General features: G+C 43.8%; 1 protein-coding gene across 1 annotated transcript in view; it reads left to right on the top strand.

Moving 5' to 3' along the window:
* Positions 1-4,947: 4,947 nt before the first annotated feature.
* Positions 4,948-23,128, top strand: part of TAF4 (TATA-box binding protein associated factor 4) — a 37,419-nt gene continuing 19,238 nt past the window's right edge. The window contains exons 1-2 of the mRNA XM_041417880.1: positions 4,948-5,364; positions 7,305-8,393. Of these exons, the coding sequence (XP_041273814.1) occupies positions 5,049-5,364; positions 7,305-8,393 (1,405 nt within the window). The 5' untranslated portion in view covers positions 4,948-5,048. The remainder of the gene's footprint in view (positions 5,365-7,304; positions 8,394-23,128) is intronic.

Genomic DNA, 23,128 nt, shown 5'->3' with positions numbered 1-23,128 from the left:
CATTTCTCTTCCCTGGCAGCATCATGTGAGGCTTCTGTCCAGAACACTGAATTGCAGCACGGGGCTGGAGCTTCTGTGGCTGGCAGAAACAGTCCAGTACCCATAAGGACAGACACTGTCCTTCAGTGGAAATATGGGTGTAGGTAGGTATGATTATCATAAAAGAAAAAGGGACTGTACTGTTGCTCTCCAAATGTACTGTTCATCTCTTTTTATTTTACAGTGCAAGGGTTAAGACATTTTCCTGCAGCATACCATACTTAATTATGAATATTAATCCCTATCAGGAGCATTAGACTTCTTCAGGGATTCACCTAAGGACAACTGAAGTACATGGGATGAGTTGAAGACCAAGACTTTAACAATATTTTGGGATTTCAGGGAGAAGACAGTTAAGAGCACAGACTACAAGGGGCACTGAAGAAGATGCTTTATTGTGCATGTGTGGAGTAAAACTGCATTTGTCCCTAAATTCGAAGAAAAACGTTGAAACCAGGAATATTTTTCCTATAGATTGTTGAAGATTTGTATTCTGGATGCAAATGAAGTCTTGGTGCTTTTGCTGCTCACTTGCTAGTGGAGACTGACCCATTTGCAGAAGAATCAGCACACAGACTTTCAAGGTTACCAACAGGGAACTTGTGCACAGAACTGCATCATCTTCAACCAGGACTTCATTCCTTTCCTCCTAACACTCTCTACTTATAAAATTATCCATTGAACTGCTGTGGTCTTCCAAAAGGGAAAAAAAAAAAGGAGATGGGGTACAAGGCAGAAAGGTAGGGAAGGATACTGGCTACAAGGTTAGTGCAGCTTTATGAATGAACCCAAAATTTTGTGTTTGCTGAGCACTTTCCAGTGGAAACTGACACAAGTGTGAATTTTGTCATCTTGTTTGACTGAACTTTTGAAATCAAGGTGTTACTGGTTAAATCCCAGCTTTCAGTGTTTCAAATGATCCTGGGTGAGGAGCAGAGAGAGGGGCAGGAAAGAGCAAGAAATCACCCATCAAAACAATAAGTTTTTAATTTATTTATTGATGGGCCTTTTGTCTTCTGATGGGTGAGTTAAGACTGAAACCATCCATAGGCTTCTCTGTTCTGTCCCTTGTCACCCCAATCCATACCTCTGTCAGATGTTTCTGTAATGACTTGTAGACTAACTTAATTTTTAGAAAACAAACAGAAGGAGAATGGCATTACCTTAACCTGAGATAGTCTCTGTGTCATTACGTACATTGTAGATCTAGGAGAGGAAATAAGTATTTTAAATAATAATATATAATAATATAAAGGAAGGAGATTAAAGGAACGGACAGTTCTCCATTTTTCCTGGATAGCTCCTGCTAGCTTCTGCTCTTTGACACACAGAGAACCCATATGTGCCTGTAATGTTCAAGATCTTTTGGTGTAACTGATGGGTGCTGATGGGTGAAGTTCACAGCATTCACTGTATATTGAGTCTGACTATTTCTACACCACACTAATAATTACCTGTACTCCATTACTAGAATTCTTGTGCAAATTGCTCTTTTTGTATCATTTAAAATGGAGTAGTACAGCACAGAGGAGCTGGAATCCTTGTGCTGAAGAATTCAGTCTAGAAACTTACTTCCAACGTCAAACAAGAGACAGAGTGTATGAAAAGATAAATTATTCAGTAATGGATCCTACACACTTATAATGCACAAGTTGTAATGAATCTCAGTTGCTCTTGTAATTTTGTAAAGTTGTTTACCTAATATGGTAGATGTGCCATATGGTACACTAAAGAGAGTGTTAGAATGAGGACGTGAAGATTTCGAGGTTTTTATTTCTAGTTTTGTAGGCATCTGTAAACTACATTCAAGCTGTCCCAGAATGTGAGCAGAGCAGGAATGCAGGCTGCTCTGCCCCTTCATGCTGACTGCTGCTGCCACCTGATAACATCCTCCATCTCTTCCTCCCGTGCTCCTCGGGCACTGTGGCCCAGCATGGGGCTGTGCCCTGGCTAGATGCCATCAAAGAAATTGTCTTTCAGCCACTCTGCACCTTTAGGCTGGCTTAGCTTAAGTCAAGCTTGTTCACCCTTAATAAAATCATTTGAGCAGCTGATTAACTCTTCTGCTGGATAGGGAATGTGACCAGGCTTCCATTCCAGAGAGTTCTTTGGTATGTTGCTTACAGAATTTCACCATAGCTAAAACTAGCAACGTGCTTGACTGAGGCAGCAGCAAAGAGGCTGGGACTGCCCTGCTCAAAGCAGCATTTCTGTCTTGTAAGAAAAGGGTAACATGACCTACAGTGATGTCTGTAAAATCACATCCACTTTGCAGCACTGTAATTTGTCAAAATTTGATAAAATGGGAGTTAAAATTCATACAGATGAAAAGGGCAGTTTCTTGTTCACCCTTGAGTTTCAAGTGATGCCTGAGAAAAGCATTTAAGTACAAGAATAAAATATTAATATAAAACTCAGAGGATGTAGGCAGTCTCTCAGGGTGATGCCACGGGGGTAGGTGAGCAGAGCCTTGGGAAAGGCTTAACATTGTAATTTTTTAGTTATCAGCCAAAGTCTAGTGTAGGTGAGAAGAGGACATAGAAACTAGAAGAGTAATATCACTCACTATGAGCTGAATTTCTAGGATTTTTATTTCTAGGATTTTTGATTTAAAGGTACTTGCTCTATTCTTTGGGGCCTGTATGTTAAGAGCAAATACATATGAGTTTTTATGTGCCTTTTTGGCAAACAGCTTCTCCCTGGTAGGCATGTTTGCATATTTGGGGACAGGGTGAGAACTGGACAGTACTTCAGCACTGTTCCCATTGCTCATGGGGTCGACTGTCAAGCAGATCAATTTAATTCATTTTAGAGTACTACAAGTCAAGTGATCACCACAAATATGTGATGGGGGAAGTGTTGCCACACCTGGGCAGCCCTATGTACAGAAAGCTTGGACATATTTAAAGTGATCCCCTTTTCACAGATAACTCATGGCTCTTGTTCTTCCAGGTCTCCACCAGCCTCCAAGCAGCAGCTTTTAGGCCAGTCAATTCCCCAGAATCATCAACCAGCAGGTGCTGAGCCCATCCCACTACAACAGAGTTCCAGCCTCTAATGCTGCCCATTCCCAAAACATAAGAGCAAAGCTTATTTTAAAATCCTGATATAAGAGGTGCTATTTTGAGCTTGCTACCCCGTTGATTTAAAGCTACTTGCTCTATTCTTTGGGGCCTGTATGTTAAGAGCAAATACATATGAGTTTTTATGTGCCTTTTTGGCAAACAGCTTCTCCCTGGTAGGCATGTTTGCATATTTGGGGACAGGGTGAGAACTGGACAGTACTTCAGCACTGTTCCCATTGCTCATGGGGTCGACTGTCAAGCAGATCAATTTAATTCATTTTAGAGTACTACAAGTCAAGTGATCACCACAAATATGTGATGGGGGAAGTGTTGCCACACCTGGGCAGCCCTATGTACAGAAAGCTTGGACATATTTAAAGTGATCCCCTTTTCACAGATAACTCATGGCTCTTGTTCTTCCAGGTCTCCACCAGCCTCCAAGCAGCAGCTTTTAGGCCAGTCAATTCCCCAGAATCATCAACCAGCAGGTGCTGAGCCCATCCCACTACAACAGAGTTCCAGCCTCTAATGCTGCCCATTCCCAAAACATAAGAGCAAAGCTTATTTTAAAATCCTGATATAAGAGGTGCTATTTTGAGCTTGCTACCCCTTAAAACATGAAAGTTAAGTTAAATCAGGCATTGGAATACATTGCCCAGAGAGGTGGTGGAGTCACCACCCCTGGAGGTGTTTAAGAGGCATCTGCATCTGGTGCTGGGAGATGTGATTTAGTGGTTTAAGGGTTACAGTGGTAGTGCAGCTGGACTTGATCTTAAAGGTCTCTTCCAACCTTGATGATTCTATGATTCCATTGTGAAAGATAAATCATGCCATCTGATAATATTGTTCCAATTGCATCTGCTAATACTGTTCCAGTAATTCAGTTTTCTGGGGAAACAGCGCCTGGCAGAAGAGCGCATTTATTGAAAGGCGGGTTTTATTTTTACGCTATTTACTTCCTTTATGATGGTTGCACAACAAGGTCAAAGTGCAGCCGCCTCCTGTGAGCGATCATGTCCACCTGCAGCCGGGCCGGGCGCGGGGGCTGCGCTCCCGCCGAGCGCCGCTGCGGAGCGCGGCTCTCCCCCAAGGGTTAAGCGGCGGCGGGGGTGTAACGCGGGCTGACACACGGGCGGGGATCGCCCCGCCGTGCCGGCTCGCAGCTGCGACTGGACCGTTCAAAATTGCCGTCTCCCTCTCTTTTCCCCCCCGCCTCCCCTCTCTCTCGCCTTCCTTTTCCCTTCCCGGCGCTGGGCTCGCAGCCGGCCGCGCTTTCCCGGAGCTGGCCCCGGCCGTGCTGAGTCAGACCGCGCCCCGCGCCCGCCCCCGCGGCCCGGCCGCACCGAGGGGCTGCGGCCCCCGGCTCGCCCCGCCGGCGGCGGGAGGGAGGCAGGCGCGGGGGCTCCTCCTCGCCCGCTGCCCCCGCCCGGGGCTGGGCGTGTGCCCCGCCCGCCCCGCCGGTGGATCAGTTACACGCAGCTGGCACAGGTGCGGGGCGCCCTTCAGACTCGCGCCGGCGGGGGAGACCCGGACGCAGAGAGCAGCAGGGAAAACATGCAGCCATTTTGGGCCGAGGCAGACAAAGAGCCGCCGGCGGTCGCGGCCGCCCCCGCCGCCCCGCGCGGCTCCCGAACCCCCCGCACCCGCGGCGCGGCCGCACCGAGGGGCCGCAGCCCCCGCCCGCCCGCGGCCGCCGGGGGGCCGCCGCCGCCGCCCGACTCCCAACTAAGCGTTCGCAGCCATTTGCACGGCCTTTTATAGCGCGGGCGCCGGCCAATCAGCGGCGGGCGGAATCCCTGCCCGGCCGGTGATGTGCGGGCCGGGCGCTCGCGCGTGCGCTGTTGGGCGGGGGGGCCGAGTGTGAGCGGGGCGGGGGGAGGAGGGAGCCGTGAGAGGGGAGGGGGGGGAGGAGGGAGCCGCTCACAGGAACCCTCCGAAAAAAAGATGGCGGCGGGCTCGGATCTGCTGGATGAGGTTTTCCTGAACACGGAGGTGGATGAGAAGGTGGTGAGCGACCTGGTGGGCTCCCTGGAGTCCCAGCTGGCGGCCTCCGGCCACCACCACCAGCACCACAAGGCGCAGGAGCCCCTGAGGGCCGCTGGGGGGCTGCTGGGGAACCATGTTGTGAGCAGCAGCAGTAGCAGCAGCAGCCCTAGCCCCAGCCCTGGAGGAGTAGTAGTAGGAGGCAATGCTAATGCCCAAACAGAGAGCAGCAGCGGCAGCAAGATGGGACTGAGTGCCCCAGAGATCACAAAAGCAGGTAACGTGGGCAGGGGTGGGGGGCTCTGAGGGAGAGGGGCCCTCCCCTCCCCCCACTCCCCAGCTCCCGCTGCCTCCTTCCCTCACTGCTTTCCCCCCTTTTCCCTCTCTCCTCCTTCTCGTTGTGGCAGGAGCGGGAGTGCAAAGGGTGGTATCGATCATACGGGGGAGAGCCTCCCCTCATCATGCCCCCTCGGTGTGTATCCGCGCCTCTGCTCCCTCCCCTTTATTTTCCCTCCTCGCCCGTGCTTACTCGAGGGTGTTGGATCATGTGTGGGGGCAGCCGCCCCGCAGAAGGAGCCGGCAGTGCCCGTCCGTGACTCTGCCGGTCCCCTCTGCTTTTCCTGCCCTTGTTGCTGGAGTGTAAAAGGGCTCTGTTAATCTCGGGGACTGAAGGAGGCAGAGCCCACCCCCTTGGTCATGGCTGTGCCTCCCCATGCCGCCTGTGATTGCTCCCCTTCCCTTTCCAGGGGTGGAGGTTATGGGGGGGATTCCCTCTTGATAATGCCGCCTTAGCTGTCTGTGTAAATGCTCCTTCCCCTCCCCCTTCGCTGTTGCTGAAGTGGAAGGGGGTGTTATTAATCATGACACCTATTTCCTGTAGAGGAGGAAGCGAGGGGGGATTTCAAGGGGAGGAAGTCCCTCAAAATGCTTCCCCCCCATATCTGCCTGCCTTGATATTCCCCCCGCACCCCCTCCCTTGTTCCAGGGGCTTGGAGGGGGCATGGGGACCTCTCATTCCTCCTCTGCCCTCAAGGGGGGGTAGTCACAACGCCGGGTCCCGGCAAGGGGGGGAATTCAGGCCACAACACCCCACCTTGCACAGCGCCTTCTCCCCCCCCCCCCACCCCCGGAGCTGCCTGGGAATATTCCCCCCTTCGTCTTGTGAGGCTTGTAGGGGGGCAGTGTGAAGGCTGGGACTGAGGGCTCGCTACGTGGGAATGGAGGGAAGCTGTTTTTCAGGGGGATTGAAAGAAATGTCTCCCCAGAATCTCTCTGCAATTCCTCCCCTCCCCCCTTTTTTATTTTTGATTTTGTCTTGCTGAAGTGTAAGAAGATACTACAGACCGTCTGTTATGATTGATGAAGCTCTTCTAGGAGGATCTCCTTGACCCTTATAATGTGCATCTCAGTGTCTGCCTGTCACTGTTCTTTTCCCATTTCTGTCTCCTTAGGGCCAGGACCTGGACTGTGTGTGATTGTACTTGTGCTAACACCAGGCCTTATCAATGGGCATGAGGATTATTCAGGACAAGAAGCTACATCATCTTGTCCCTTCTGAAAACCAGCTTTGCTTTTTATTTATTTATTTTTAACTGTCTCGGGCTGTGGGAACTTCAGATCCGTCGGAACAAATTCTGTCATAAGGAAGAGGGGTCTTCTAGAAACCTGCTCCAGGCCTTGCAGTACTTCTTATCTTGCCAGGCCAATGTTTTTCTTTCCTTTCACTTTTCATATTTTGCTGTTGTTGAGCCTCCTGATCTGACTGACTTACTTTGCAGATGACAGGATTAGAGAGTAATGTGTGCTGGGTATAGGGAATATGTCTTAATAATGTGTCTTCCTTGGCCATTTCCCCCCCCCTGCAGTTGCAGTCCTGTTTCTAAACGGGATGTCAGGCTCCAGAATGGGGAGGAGGTCTTAGATGATCTTCTTGCTTCCCTTGGTTCATAATAAATCTGTTTTCCCTGCTTTGTACTGTAGTGTCAAAAGCAGGGGTGTTACAATTAATACTGAATCTGCCAGTCTTTGGTGGGATATTGGAGGCTTTAAGATAACGTATTCTAAGCCATGTTCAGTTTGTACTCTGTCCTGTTTTCCTGGCTCCAGGCAGGCAGCTTGGGAGATGGAGAAGACCTGGTGATAAGGGAGAGCATTCTGTCTTTGCTGGGCTTCTCTTCTTGCTCATTCGCTCTGTTTAACCTCGTTGTTGTTTTGCAGGGGCAGGAGGAGTGCAGGGGGGTGTTATTAATCATAACACCAGGTCCCAGACTTCAGCTCTGGATGGAGCCACCACAACGAGCACCAGCACCACCACTGCAGCAGCAGGAGGATCTGAAGTCACTGCTGCTCCAGGGACCCTCAGTCAGGGCAAATCGGTGGTTATCAGCACCATGGCAACTGCCTTGTCCACCAGGAATGGCAAGATTGGGACCACGACGGTGCAGACTTTGAATGGGAGTAACGTGGTGATGAACTCTCACCACACAGGAAGTGCTGCTTTCTCTGGGACTCCTGTGACTGCCAACCCCGCTCCTGCACCTGCTGTTGCCCCTCTCGTTAACAATGGACCTGGATCCGTGGGGAAAGGAAACGCTGTTAATGCTGTTTTGCCCTCAGCTTCTAACACTGTCATCCAGACTTCTTTCCTTAATACTGCTGTGTCCTCTGCGTCCTCCTCCTCGCCCACAGTGATCTCCTCGCAGCCGCCGCCGAGCGTTGGCACCGGGGCGCCCACGGTAACGCTGGTGAGGCCCCCCATGCACACAGCAGGACCCACGGTGGCTGCAGCTGCTGCAGCCACTCAGAACGGGAGCAATACTGTGATCAATTCGACCATCAGTGTGGGGAGTTTTCCTGCTGTTGCCACAGCCACTGTGGGATCTGGAGTTTCCCTCCAGACGTCACTTGTGAACAGCCAGTCTGGTTCCAGTGTGCCAGCAGCTCCTGCCACGCAGGTCATCAAATCTGAGTCTCCTAAAACTATAGTCCAGGCAGTATCCCAACAGCAGACGCTGGCTACTGCTGGCCAGCCCAGTACTACAGGGGGTAACATGATTATTGGGCAAACTATGCAAGCTGGGCTCTCCAATGTTGCTCCCAATCCTGGTGGGATACCTCCTGCAGCTCCTGGCACCCCCACAGGAATGGCTAAAGGCACTGCCAATACAGTGGCACAAAGTCTGCCGAGGACTCCAACACCAACTACGAGTGGAATCAGAGCAACTTTGACTCCTACAGTTTTAGCACCTCGTTTGCCTCAGCCACCTCAGAATCCGACTAACATTCAGAATTTTCAGTTACCACCAGGTAAGTCAGAGGATTGAGGGGTTTTATTTTGGAAGTGTGTATCTTGCAGGGAGGAAGGAATCCAAGTAAGATTCCGTGCCATTTAATTGTGAATTGTGGAAAAGGCATGACATGTAACAATGAGAATGGTCTGGTGTTGAGTAGTAGTGGCATAGTAGCATTCCACTACTTAGTGTCTGATTTTGGGTGACCAGAAAGTCTTTTCAGCAGTAATTGAAAATAATTCTGCCTGGTAGCTTTGTTCCAATGTGAGTGTAGATGAAGCTGCAAACTGCCAAAAAGTGACAATGGAACATTATCTAATGAAGTGTTGTTATTTCATTAGCACAACAGACATTTTGAATTTTCAGGTGGTTTTGTCAGTAGTTTGTAACCTTTAAGTGCTGCTTGGTTCCCTCCTGTCCCTGCATGCCCCCAGTACCACAGAGCACTCATGAACAGAGAAGCAGCAGATACAACACAAGAAAACTACCTACTTTGGCTTTAAATACCTTCAAACTCTGACTTAAAAACTCACAGATTTGAAGCTTATGATCATCTTTCTAGTCACTGGCATTCTGATACAAAAGGCAGACTTCCTATGTCCTTACCTCACCCTGTTGTGTCTAGGGCTGCAGCTTTTGTGGTAGCTAGTCTCATGCTTAGTGCTGAGCATCTCTGGACAAGGATTCTAGTCCTGAACTCAGTGGATGTGTGAAAAGCAGGATGAGAAGCATTTATTTGCTCAGAATTGTTCTGTCCCTCCTTAAATATCCCAGATTTAGAGATTTAATGTTCTATATTTCCTATTATTTTGAGTCAGGCTTGTTGCTTGTATCCACTTTGCTTTTTAACTGCAAATACTGATGTGAACCTACACATTGCTTCCTGTCCTCATAATAATACATACAAGGGTATTGTATGTATTCTTAGTGCTCACTGTTTCCAGGGCACTGTGCAAAGAACAGCTAATTGAATTTTGCTACTAATGCTGAATGAAACTGGTGGTGATTTTTGTAGGTGGTCTTAGTAAAATAGAAGTGGTCTTAGTAAAATACATCTCTTGGAACTCCTGACCAACCTCAGAGCAATGCACCTGTCACATAAAGTAGATCAGGAATTGTGTGCTGTGTTACTAAACACTGTGTTTTTGTGTAATGTGCTATCTGTGGTATGTGATGCCATGTAGTTTGATGAAGTCTGTCAAACATTGTGTGTATCCAAGTACTAACTGGTATAAATATTCCTCCTTTTTTGTCTCTAAAAGATTATGCCCTATATGAGTAATTTGAATGACATGTTGCGAATTTAAAAAATAGCAGTAAAATTCAGATCTTGGAATTGTGGTGCTTGATTTGAAGCTTGTAAATGGATAGGTTGGAAAAGCCTTATTTTATTTATTGCTATATTGTATCAAGGATTGATCCAGTTTAGTCTAGTGCCATTTATACCTACATTTTTTGTTAATACTGCATTATAAACCTGATTATGAGGGAAAATACTCGTGTGGAATCCAGTGGGACCCTTTTTCAGGTAGCTGATGTTTTCTGACTGCCACAGCATCCTGAAATGTGTTACTCTTAGAAGCAGCATTGCCAGTCCTTAATAAAATTGGACTATAAATTGTTCCTTTGGAGTTCTTGATAGAGCTAAGTAAAACAGTGTAGGTTCTAAGAACTTGGATTTTTATGAAGCACTTTTTTTTTCTGTCCTACACTTAAAGAAATATTTATGACTTCAAAAGAATAAGCATGACTTAAAATAAGCAAGTATATGTGATTGGATACATAGAAATTGGAAACTGAGTTCTTGTAGGATAAGACAGGCTTAATATTGAAAAAGATTTTTTTAAATGGAACTGATTATTTTTCTTTTACATTGCTTTGGTTTGTTTTTTATACTTTGCAAAAGTAACCAGCTTTAAAAATGCTTTGCATAAACCATCTCTTTCAAAACACTTGAGAATTGGTGCATGCTGGGCTCTTGCAGACATCTCTCAGGCACAAAGGCCAAGCACCTCTGCAAATCTGGCCATGTGAAGCTGCTGTGATCTTCAGCAGAGTGCAGGAGAATAGGTGGCTGTGCTTTTGAGATTGTATTTTCAATGACAGCATCATAGGCCAGGTTTTTGGAGGCAGTTTGGTAGTGTGAAGCTGCAGCTGCAGTGCCTGTGTGCTGTGCACCTACTGCATGCATTGGATTTGCATTCAGAAGTTCGTTTCTGTAAGTTAATAGGTTGTGCTAGTAAGAGTTTCTGTGACAGTGCTTGAAGCAGTTTGAAATAATACACTGCACACACAGCTTTTTACACCAAGAGTTACAAACACTTAGAAAATTCTGATGGAAGGTTTGACCATGACAGCACACCTTTTACTGTTATTTTCTTATCCAGAATTACTGTTTCTAGCTCTCCAAAATACAGTTACAGTGTCACATGTGTGGAAAGCAGAATGTAAAATGTCAGCATGAGTTATAAGCTGGGACTTGAAAATTAGAAACCTTACAAGATTTTAAATGTTTTCTTTGAAAGACCATGTGGAAAATAAACTCCATCAATGGTCTTTAAAATATATTGCTATTAGAATAATGCTTTGTATCACATCAAGGTAATTATGCAGCAGACCTTGACTGATTGACAAATTGGAGATGTTTGAAGAGCCAGTGGGCCATAATTATTGTGACCTTACTGGATTTTGGTGTTTTTCTTCTCCAAGGAACTGAGCTATTGTATCTGTGTATTAATGATGGTTTTCCACTTCTGGCATCTTTGAGGAAGGGACTGTTGTCCTTAGTCTTTTCTTCAGGAGCTTGTGTTTGGGACTTTGTGCTCCAGTTGGACAGATTTGTGTAAGTGATGGTCCCAAGATAACCTTATTCACACCCTCTTAGAAATGAGATGGAAATAATTTTATAAGGGGGTAGAAACAAAAGTTTACACAATACTGCCTTAAGGATGCAACACTGCTGAAACTGACTGGAAATAAATGGAATGAATTTTGTTGCTGAGTACTTCAGTAATGAGAAATGTGTTGTGTACAATAATATGGTAAGAGGTAGAAAATCAGTGAGTTTGTCGAAGTGGTAAGTCAGTATTTCACTGTTAGAGGTGCTCAGAAAAGTCTGCAGAAAAGTATAACTGGGATTATGCACTAAAATTTATCTTTTGCATTGTAAGAGTGTGTAAAGTGTTTAGAGGTCATTGCTGACACAGGGTAGAATCACCTTGTAAACTGGCAAAACTTGGGTAATTTCAAATAATTTTTTGAAAACCCCATCTTGTCCAGCAGTGCTGTAGTACAAACCCATCATGTGTGAGTTTATCCTTACCTAGCAGTACTGCCAGCTTGGGGTTCCAAGATTTGATTTCTCTTCTTGCAAATTTGTGTTGCTACTGTCTTCTGCTTTATCTTTATGTACAAACATCTCATAATAAGTTTTTAAGGTATCTGCTTAGAGAAGGAGCACATTGGTGAGTGCTGAGGGTATGCAGTGAGAATAGCACAGAGCAGATAGGTCTGGATGGTTTTCTCCACTGGCTTAGGTGAAATTGAAATCTAGAAACTTTCACTTCCCTCTGTCCCTCTCTTTTCTTTTACCTTCTGAATGACTGTTAGTAGTTATGAAAATTTGGTGGCTTGTTCATAAAGACTGATATTTTCCTGATTAAATGTGATTTGGTGACATGTAGTCCTGTTTGAAGGTAGCAGATAGGATGGCATGTCATCATGTGGTTTTTTTTTTTTACTTCTACAGTCATGACCAGTTTTCCCACTAGCAGTGGTGCAGTTCTGCAGCTGTCGTAGAGGAGAATTGTTTTGCCTTGTATCTAAAAATAAAACTTCTTCATTACTTTCTGAAAACTTAGTTGGATCTGCCAGTAGCTGATGATAGGGGATGAGACTACAGATTTCTTTCTTGCTGTCTTTCTGAAGGGCATCTCATGTGCCTTTTCTGTGGTGAGGACAGGATGGGCCTTTTATAGACTGAGAAACTGCTGTTAAAGGGGCCCCTTTAGCAGTGAGATGTTCCAGAGTTCTGAACTCTAGCAGTGGTTAAAACTTACCATTGATGCTTTCCAGAAGCAAAGGATACCTGAAAGAGCATCAGTGCTCTACATCTGCCCATCCTGGAAGATGTTCTGCATGAAAATGCACACTCAAGGGTTTCTTCATGGCTTTAGAGGCTCAAAACTTCATTTGGTGTTAAATTGGTGCTTTTTTGTAGAAACCGATGGGTTTTTAGCTTGTGTTCACTATCCAAGAAGGATTCTAACTCAGGCCATGGTTATGGTGGCTTTAGGATGGGCAAACTGCCTGAACACATTATTTAAAGCATGAGTTTGGGTCCTTTTGACTTGAGCAGTTGTAGTTTTGGGAGGTGGAGTAACTGAAAAATAACTTCTGCAGGAGTAATTCCATTTCCTTCAGCTGGGAGTCGGGGTAGTAGGTGGTTGGGCAAAGGAGAGTTTATAAAAGTGAAGAAGGGTGGCAACTGAGAAAAATCAAAGCAAGCAATTTGTTACTTTTTCATACTGAGTGCCTCATTCTTTGGGTTGCTTTGGACTTGAAACATGTACCCCAGAAGTCCCTGAAGGAACTAGGATGTAGATAGACGAGGAAATCCTCAGAATCCCATAATATGAGGAACACAGGAAGGAACAGGGGAAATACTATGAAGTAGTGGAATGTGGTTGTTTCTATTTCTCACTGACTAGTAAGCGAGTTCAAACATATCCTCATTATAGTTTCCCTGTATGTTGCATGTGCTGCCAATATTATGCCTGTTAACTGTGTTGGCATGGCTCGATTTTGTTAAAAATAATGTCTGCAGTGCACCGTGACAATGGGGGTTTCTTAGAGTTTTACAGTATGTTTTACTTTCAAAGCATTTTACAAAATGCTTTAATCCTTGCAACCTGCCTGTGTGGTTGGTAAATAAAGTAGTATAAACTCTGCTTTAGAGCTGGGGGAAAGAGCAAGTCAGAGAAGTTCTGACTTGCCCTAGGCCATGCAGGAATCGATATTTTGCCAGGATTGGAGCTTGGGAGTCCTGTACTTGGCGTGTAAAGCAGTTCTGTCTTTCTGGAAGATGACCATGGATCTCTTCTGCAGAACTCTTCTGGGTGCAGGGTGGATTTTATGTTCAAATCATGCATCAGCAAAAGGAACATTCTGCTTTATTTGGAATCTGCTACATCAGATCTGCCATATGTCACCAGACTGAAAGTTGTGTTTGTTCACATTGCACCTTCCATAGCTGAGGACTCCTGCAAGCTTGGCTTTGTACCCCAAAGAGCCTGAGCCTCAGAGAGCTGTGCAATGGGGTTTTCTGGTTCTGTTAAAAAGTGTCTTGATGTTGTGCACATCTGATAAGACTGTGTCGTTAAGTGATGGGATCTAATGGGACTATAATTGTGAATTCGTTAAGTTATGAAAGCTATTAACTCTGATTACATATTGTTCACTTCTGTTATGAAAAATACTGTTGCCAACAGCCTTTGGAAGTGTATGTATGGATATGTCTGTATGATCTTCAAATTGTGATCTTCTGGGGTTTTTGGGTATCACTGAGCTTGTGATAAAGGTTATTGGTCAATAACCAGAAGTGATTTATTTCTTTTGAGGTATTTTGCACTCTGCAAGAAGTTACGTGTTTTCCGTCTCTGGAAATTGAAGCAGGTTGCTTGTGAAACCTTCTTGGTTTGAGGACCACAAATATGAATGTTGCCCAGGACTTTAATCCCTTACTAAGAGAGGATGCTGCAGCCCTGTTAGCAAAGTGACAAGAAAATGCGTGAGTTTGGGCCACTGATAAGAGACAAGTTAGATCACAAACTCCTCAAATGAAGTATTCTGGTGTATGAGAACTCTTACTGTTGTCTGTCTTCCCCGTTTTGGGAAATGATATGTAAATATCATTCTAAAATATTTATGAAGTAGTTCTAGAACACAGCTGAAAATACTGATATTTAAACTGTCTGGGTTCAAGGAAAGAGAAAGTACTGGTGTGTGGAAAGGTTGCTTTGTGTAAAAACTGTGATCAATACTGAGTCTGCCCAGAAAGAACTGGACATAGAAGTCTCTTAACACATTAAACATTTTTTGTGCTGTGTTTATTTTTTTTCCTTTGGTCAGAAATACTCAAAATCATAATTTTTACCTTAAAATAGCTACTCTTGTCAAGATTATTGTTTGTGTTGAAACTTTATGAATGTTTGTAACTCCATTAATCTGTCTGAAACTTCTTGAATTTGTTGCCATTGCTTCATGTACGGAAAAAGGGGTTTTGCTAATTGGAAGACTGTTAGCAAGTTTTGTTAGGCACGTTATCTCTTGTGAAAAAAGATTTGGAAAGGTGGTGGCATGAAGATAAGGATTTTGAAAATACAGTTTCTCATAACTGAAGAGAAACACATGTATCTATCACAATGGTAAAGAGGAGGTTTTAGTCCTGGTTAATTGACATTTATTTCAGGTGTGTTATGAACCCCAAAGCTCGGTGTGAAGGAAGGCCAAACTGTAGGCAGAGAGTGTTGCTCACAGGTGACAAAGGGCTTTTTCTTTGCACAGCCACAGGTCTATTCCTGTGTGCAAATAATTGTATCAGCCCTCTTGTATCTGCTTCCTTGTAAGAGAAGCAAAATTGCTGATACAGCCTGGTCTGTGTACAGGTTGTAATTAAACAGGTGTAAAGACTATGTGATCATCCATATTTCAAATTAAATGAGGCTTTTTTTTTTTCTTTTTCCCAGGCACATGAATAGAGCTTTTTGGTTGTTTTAAACCTTCTAGGACAGTTTTACCTCAATTTACTCTGGACATTTTTACACCAGTTCTAATCTGTGGGAATTTCTTCCTGGAAATGCTGGTTGTCTTCTGGAGGTGCAGGTGTCTCAACTGAGAGACACTTTTTTAGCACAAACCCTCCTCTCTTGGAGTAATTCTCTTCAGGTGTCTTTAGCATAATATTTAATGTAAAATATAATAATTGTCCTTGAGGTCTTATTTGTGCCTTTAAGGGTTTTTTAAAATATAGAATATTTTTTGTAAGAAGAAAATGTTGATTATTGTCACTGGATAATGGTATAGATCTATCAGTAATCAGGAAAGAGGTGATAATTATAAGGAATTGATACACCTACAGTGAGATTTGTTCAGCATCTCAGTAGAACTGTCCTAAGGTGTTGTACAAATGTATATGATCTTTGGGTCTGTAACTGTTGTCGAACTCAAAGTAACATTTTAAAACTATGACTTTCTGTACTTAGACTACCAGTAATCAAAAAGTTGCACTTTGAACGTCAAAGGCTGATGCTCAGCAAAATGTGTAAATGTGTTATAAAATAGGTTAAATAGGGATGGTGCTTTTATTTTGTATTTACAGAATTTAGTGCAAGGTCCAGTTTGGATACCAAGCTCTATCTGTGGGATTTGGAAAAGAATATTGTTGAAAATTAAGTAACTTCTTGCCACGGTAGATCTCTGTTTATGAATTTGAGTTGTAACTTATGAATGCTATGTATCTTAATTTTGATGCTTTTTCCCTTAAAATGCCTTACTAAAATGTATTTTTCAGTAACACATACCCTAGACAACGAATAACATAAAAATCACAGCAGTGTGTAATATTACTTTACATGACTGACATGACTGTCCTAAGATTTGTATTGAATTGAGTAAGCCTCTCCTGTAAAAATGGTCTAACTTATGATTATAGCTTGATTAAAATATGCTTCTGAGAGCAGCTGAACTGTTAAAAGCTATCACAGTGCTTTTGTGCAGAATAAAGCACGTGCTGGATAGACTGTGCTGTCAATCAGTGCAGTTGAAAAACGTGTGCTCTAGATATCAGAGTATAAACAAAAGCCAGGCAATGAGGTGTGGTGCTATGCTCGAGTCTTTCTGAGAGGGTTTGGGGTGCAGCAAGGCTGTGCTAAGTTGTCTGCACACCTTCCTTCAGTTTATTAATCAAACATTTCTATAAGGGAGGGCTCATTTTAGAGCCTCTCTCCCAAACAATAATAACATCAGGTGCTTTGAGCCTGAGTCGTGGTGTGGCGAGTGGGACCAGTTGTGCTCACATGAGTCACAAGTGCCAGCTCCGAGGAGTAGCGCTGAGGAATTGCAGCACCTGTGGCAAAAGAGTCGATGGAGGGGACCAGAAGAGTGTTTGTGGAGGGATCAGTGTGGGAGAAGAGATCTGGGGTAGGGAGGCTGACAGTGACTGAACTGTGTGGAAGTTAAAAGACAAGCATGAGGAGTTAGTAGTTTTTAACAGACATAATGTGCAGTCGTGTTTGCAGTAGCATTAAGGGTGGATTGGAAGAATATACAAGTGTTCCTGCATTGAGATTCAGCCTCGTAGTTCCTTTCTTTCTTCCTTTTTTGCCAGTGTATCATTTGATTTTCTTTCCTTCCCTGTCCTCCATGGGGGAGGGGGAGAAAAGGCACTAATTATTTATAAGTGTTAGTCATACCCAGTCATTAAGCTTAGTCATTACTCAGGACTGTGCATTTGATGGTTAGTAAAAATCAAAACGAAACCTGATTTTGTTGAAAAGCATTCTGAATTCAAGCTTACAGGTGTGAAAATAATTCTCCTTCTGTGTTCAGACTAACTGCAAAAGCAGAGCTACTTAATAAATGTTGCTATCAGCCAAATGGCATGTAATGTCATGTCCCAGTTGATGGCTTGTATTGAACTTGCAGGCGTAGTGTTTGGCATATTCTTAAAGCAGAATAATTCTGTATGGGCAGTGAGAGAGGCAGGAATTCACAGAGGAGGATGTGGAGGGAATGTTTGTGCTGAGGCTGCCCTGGGGAGCTGTCAGTCAGTGGAATTGTCCAGCTTCAATTCTTCACAGCTTCAGCTGAAAAGGTGGCATCGACTAAAATTACAGAGAGTGTATACCTTGAGTAGGGCATTCACAGTGGGGACAAATTAAAGAAATGTGTTCTTTGTGGCTTCTCATGGGCTTAGTTGTTTTAGGCTCTTGCATTCTGAAGGAAGAAAGCATTGATTTAAAGCATTACTCCTCATTAAGTATTTCTGTGCAGACTCTGGTAATAAATGCAAAGTAACTTGGCCATTCCCATTTCTTTAGGTGCTTGAACAGCACTAATGTTGACACACCTTGGTAGAGACAGACTGTCACAAATAAAGACAAGTTGAGTTTTAAAACCTCCTATTTAAAATAACAGACATAAAGAATTAGTGACACTTTATTTTGTGTCTTCCTTTCTCAAACACAAATCTGATTTTGGTATAATTGCTTTGTTGTTTGATCTAAGTATATTGAAATTAATGGCAGAGCTGCATCTGAATTGCTTGGAGATCAATAATTAAAGTAATTGGTTTAGCTCTTGATAGTGTTTTTCTTAGCTGTTTCGACATCAGACAGATTTGTGTGATGATAGTGTTGCAATTTGACAGAGCACTCTGGTTTTCTAGCTTTGTATCCTTGACTAGAAAGGAATGTTAACACACTTTCAAGGAATTTAGCTTTCCAGAGAAGTCAAAATAGTTGCAAATCACATTGTTGTTGGAGCATTTGTCAATTGTTGCTATATAAAATTACGTATTTTCCAGAACAGTTCTTACACACCTCTTCAAATGAGCAGGTAAGATTTTTTACCTATGGGATCACTCTTAAATGCAGTGTCTTTTCGGCATTCCAACATGACCTTATTCCTTTAACTATATTCTTAAAATGTTTGTGAATCAATACTTTACAAATTATTCATTTCTTTACCTTTTAGACAGTACAGTTTTAGACAGTTCAGTTGTGTTGTTTGAAACAGAACTCTTGCACAGTAAGAGTAAGCAAAAGCTTTTAAAATTAAATCAAGTTTTTTGTCTATTGACTCTTCTGTAAGAAAAACAAGCAGTTTTTCATAATGTGAACTTTTGTGCTTGGTCTGTACAAAATGCACTTTCTGTGCACTGCAGTGAGGATTCTTGAGGATATTTGCAAATGTATCTTTCACCTGTGTTGACAACAATCATGACTCAGCTGTTGAAGAATTGATGTTTTTGAGACCATAATGGCTGGTTGGAATCCGTGTGTTCACGTTGGATAGAGTAGTGGTAGCCAGCAGTGGAGTGCTGCTGTTGTATGTTGTACCTTAACTTTTAGGCACTGTGTTTGGGTAGAATTCTCCTTGACTCCAGAGTGACATGAGTTGAAAAGGAAATGGAATTTGCTTTTGTAGTTCTTGTCTAAAACTCTGTGCCATGCCAGTCTTCAGTGTCTGTTGGGAGAAACTCCAAGCATTTTGTATCAGAGATGCTCTGAACAACACCTGGCAGTCATGCCGTGTTTTTTTCATGGTAAGTTGCAGCACACCTTCAGTGCAGCAGGTGCTGACCATTTGAGAGGTCCCTTTCATTGGGCACAGGGTGTGGAGTGTGCTCAGCACAGCTGTGTGCAGAACCTCAGCCTTGCAGCTCTGGGCTGCTCGTTGCTCTGGAGCAAGGCATGAGGGAGTTGGCACAGGTTTGTCCGTGTGCTGGACAGCTCTGTCACTGCCTGGCAGTTTTATGGAGCTTGCAGACCTGCAGCTCAGCAGGGAACCTGTCTACTACTGCCTTGTGTTTGTGCAGCCTGACCTCGTTGTGCCAGTGCAGGGCAGCCACTTCTGGAGCAGCTGCAGTCTCACATGGTCATGGGGTCATTTTGAGCTGCTGGGTTTGCTGGTACCTCCTGATCTCTGCACTATGGAGACTTCTCCTTAGGCACTGTGCTTATCCTTGTGGAGCTAAGGTGTCTTTATGGAAATCACAGCCCAACCACGTTTGTTGATGGAACTGGAAAGCTCAGATTGCTGATGAGGTCAAAGGCTTTGGCAAAGAACTTCAAGCAGAATTTTTTCTGGACTTGTGGACTTGTGCAGCACAGGTCTCCTAAGGTTCTAAGCACCTAAACTTAAGTATATCTAATATATACTTAACAGTAGTGCACATTTCTCCTGAAGTACAAAGTAGTGTGTCTTCAATAACATCTAATCTGCACTTCTGTTATCATTACAGTTCTGTTGTACTTGGCTTGATTTGTAATCCCTGTTTCTCATGAGTTGGTGTATAGATGGTCCTTCATGAGCCGCTACTCATCTGGTTTGTTACTGAGGCTGTTCTTTAATGTGTGTAAATAATTCTAAATCTGCTAGAAACTGTCTAGTGTTAGGGAAGATTTCCTTAATGACCCACATTTTCACAGAGCTGCAGTGGACTGGTAGACTTCAATAGGTTCTTTCTGCTTTCCTTGGGCTTTCACTGCTGTAGAGTGGGAGTTTTTCCAGGTGGATCAGTTACTGGAAGAGGAGGAATGGTGGATTGTTGGACAGCATTCATGTCAGTACCAGGTTGTCTTTCCCTTTCTGCAGTAAGGAACCCTGTCACATACACCACTTATTCTGAAAGCTCTTCCTGTAGCTTGTATTAGCAGCTGTCTTTTTCTCCAGCTCTCACTCTGGTATTCCAGCATTTTTGTATTGGAAAAATCTTAAAAACATTGTCCTTTTATAAAAGTTTTGTCATTCTGGGGTCCCTGTGTAACCTGATCCAATCAGTTACAGAGCATGGACTCAGCCCCTTGGCTTTAGATGATTTTTATGGTATGTGTGATAACTTGCATAACCTTAACACACATCCACTTTCTCTTTTGCTGCGGCAGAATCTCTTCTGACAATACCAAAAGGATTCTTTCCTAAAGCTTTCTCCTGCTAATATGGCACAACCCACTTAGGATTACTGTCAGATTTTTCTGCCATGTCAACTGTTTGCAGCATCTTGCCACAAATGTGTGTGTGCTCAAGAGCTTAAGGCCCAAAGGGCTTTGACGTGGAGATAACCTCTTAGTGAACTTCCCTGGCAAATCTAGTTAGGATTTGAAGGTTTGTCAGATGTCAGTGCACTGTATGATCAATAACCTCCTTTTCTAGAGATGTTTGTAGGGACTTTGGCTTTCTACACCAGAAGTATCAGTCCTCTGGTTATTCTTTGGACGTTCTTTCTGAACATCAGTGTGTGTGTCTATTGATTCTTTGCTGCCTAACAGTTCTCCCTCACCCCAATTGGTTTTTCTTGGGAAGTTTATAGATACCTTTTTACTTTAAGAAGAGATTTTCCTCAGGAGACTAGGAAAGGATATTTTCCATGCACTTTCAAGATCATACATCCATTAATTCTTCTGTTACATCTCAGAAAAAAACAACTTATTAAAAGTTTAGAGTCTTAGGTTCTGACTTGATCTGGATTAACCATGAGCTACATTGTGGGTAACAAACAATATCTGTAAGCTTGAACCTTCTGTTCTTCTGTTGAGTGTGTGCATCAGAAAGAGAGATGATGTCACTTGGGACCAGATAGTGACAGATGATGTCACTTGGAATCAGGGTCCTGTCTAGGGTTTGTATTTCACAGGCAGGAGTTTTGTCCTTGTACACTGTCAAGCCCTGTGACAAGGACAAGCACACCTTGCTGTGTCCTCCGTTAGGTGCTTGCTAACTGGAGAGGGAGTCCATGGTGCGAGTGGAGTCCCTGAGACATGGAGGGGTGACACTGGGATATGGAATGTTACCCTGAGAGGTGACATTGAGATATGGAGCATTATCCTGAGGGGGGACGCTGGGATATGGGGTGTGATCTTGAGGGGTGACACTGGAATATGGAATGTTACCCTGAGAGGTGACCTTGAGATATGGAGCATTATCCTGAGGGGTGACATTGGGATATAGAGTGTTATCCTGAGGGGTGACACTGGAATATGGAATGTTACCCTGAGAGGTGACACTGGGATATGGAGCGTTATCCTGAGGGGTGACACTGGGATATGGTGTTACAGTCCCACAGTGATTTCAGCCTTATGGGGTGTTATCTTGAGGGGTGACACTGGGATATGGAGCATTATCCCGGAGGTGACACTGGGATAATGAGCATTATCCTGAAGGGTGACACTGGGATATGGAATGTTACCCTGAGGGGTGACACTGGGATGTGGAGTGTTATCCTGAGGGGTGACACTGGGATGTGGAGTGTTATCCTGAGGGGTGACACTGGGATGTGGAGTGTTATCCTGAGGGGTGACACTGGGATATGGAATGTTACCCTGAGGGGTGACACTGGGATGTGGAGTGTTATCCTGAGGGGTGACACTGGGATACGGAATGTTACCCTGAAGGGTGACACTGGGATGTGAAGTGTTATCCTGAGGGGTGACACTGGGATATGGGGTGTTATCTTGAGGGGTGACACTGGGATATGGAGCATTATCCCGGAGGTGACACTGGGATAATGAGCGTTATCCTGGAGGTGACACTGGGATATGGAGCTATCCTGAGGGGTGACACTGAGGTATGGAGTGTTATCCTGAGAGGTGACACTGGGATGTGGAGTGTTATCCTGAAGGGTGACACTGGGATGTGGAGTGTTATCCTGAGGGGTGACACTGGGATGTGGAATGTTACCCTGAAGGGTGACACTGGGACATGCTGCTGTTGGAGTGGCCTCCTGCTGGGTGTGGCTGTCAGAGGTGACACTGCTGCACTGTGCACTTCCTCAGAACGCTGATCTGAAGGTGCTGCTGTGTCTGCAGATGGTTTTATCTCCCTCACTGGAAAGACCAGCCCCTATAAATATTGCTAATTAAGATTTACTAGTAAAAACTGGTAACAAATCAGGAAACTGTTTCAGTTTGGTTTGTTTTCTGGATGTAGAGGTTCTCTAGTAAGAAAGTTGTATGTGTGTGGCATTACACAGATAATCAGAATGGTCTGCAAAGGCTACAAAATATTTTATTGGTCTTCCTTATCATTCTGTTAATTTTTTCTTTAGTCTTTGTTAAACCAAGCCATGTTTCAAAGAGAGAAGGAAGAGGGAAGTATTAGAAAAAAAGTCTGGTTTGTGTTTTTCTGATAAGTCCAATGGCCACAACTTTTCACTTTTTATTCCAGTGCATGATTTTACACGTTTTATTAATTGAAAAAAACACTAACAAAGAAAAACCCCAAAGCACAACACTTTATAAATGGAAATGTCATTAGCAAATGGAATTACAAATAAGCAAGAGGCAAAGATGACCCTGCAGAATCATGCAGCTACATCACATAATGATGGCATTTTCCATCCTGAACAATCATGTAAACAGGATTGATCTGGGAAGGTCTTCACAGCAAGAACATGTGAGGTGACCATTGTGCTGGTCAGGAACACAAGTCTTTCTGGCATCAGAAACTGCCAACCAAGTTTGTTAATCCTTCATTTGGAGCCATGATGAATTGTTTAATTCAAATTCAGATATGAACTCTTTCAGGATTCTCTTAAGCATCTAACTTCTAACAAAAATGGTAATTAATTTTAATTTTAATTAGTTTTTTAATGAGAGACTTGGAAAGAATTCTTGAATGTTTGCATTTTTAGTAGTGAATATGATTTTAGAGTGCACATGATCAGACTTTCTAGGAAAAAGAAGGCAGAAAGATATTTAAAATGGCCAGGTTTTATTGTCACCTTTTTCTAATTGAACATTTCCAGTGATGTTTATTAGCTATTTGATCTCAAGCAGTAATTAATCCATTAATCCAGGAACAAAAACCTGGTTGATACAACAGAAAGATGTTTTCCATCTTTAAATATGTTGCTGAATTTAATTGAAACAGTGAGATAAGTTACACAATTCTAGCTGTCTTCTAGTACCTGGGAGTCTAGACCTGGTTCATTCAGCATTTGCAGCCTTATGCATTGGAGTTTGAGGTTATGAT

The sequence above is a fragment of the Onychostruthus taczanowskii genome, unplaced genomic scaffold, assembly GCF_017590055.1.
Source record: "Onychostruthus taczanowskii isolate IOZ18803 unplaced genomic scaffold, ASM1759005v1 scaffold57, whole genome shotgun sequence".
Taxonomy (NCBI): domain Eukaryota; kingdom Metazoa; phylum Chordata; class Aves; order Passeriformes; family Passeridae; genus Onychostruthus; species Onychostruthus taczanowskii.
Note: the sequence above shows the minus strand (reverse complement) of the source record. Positions and strands in the feature narration are given on the sequence as shown.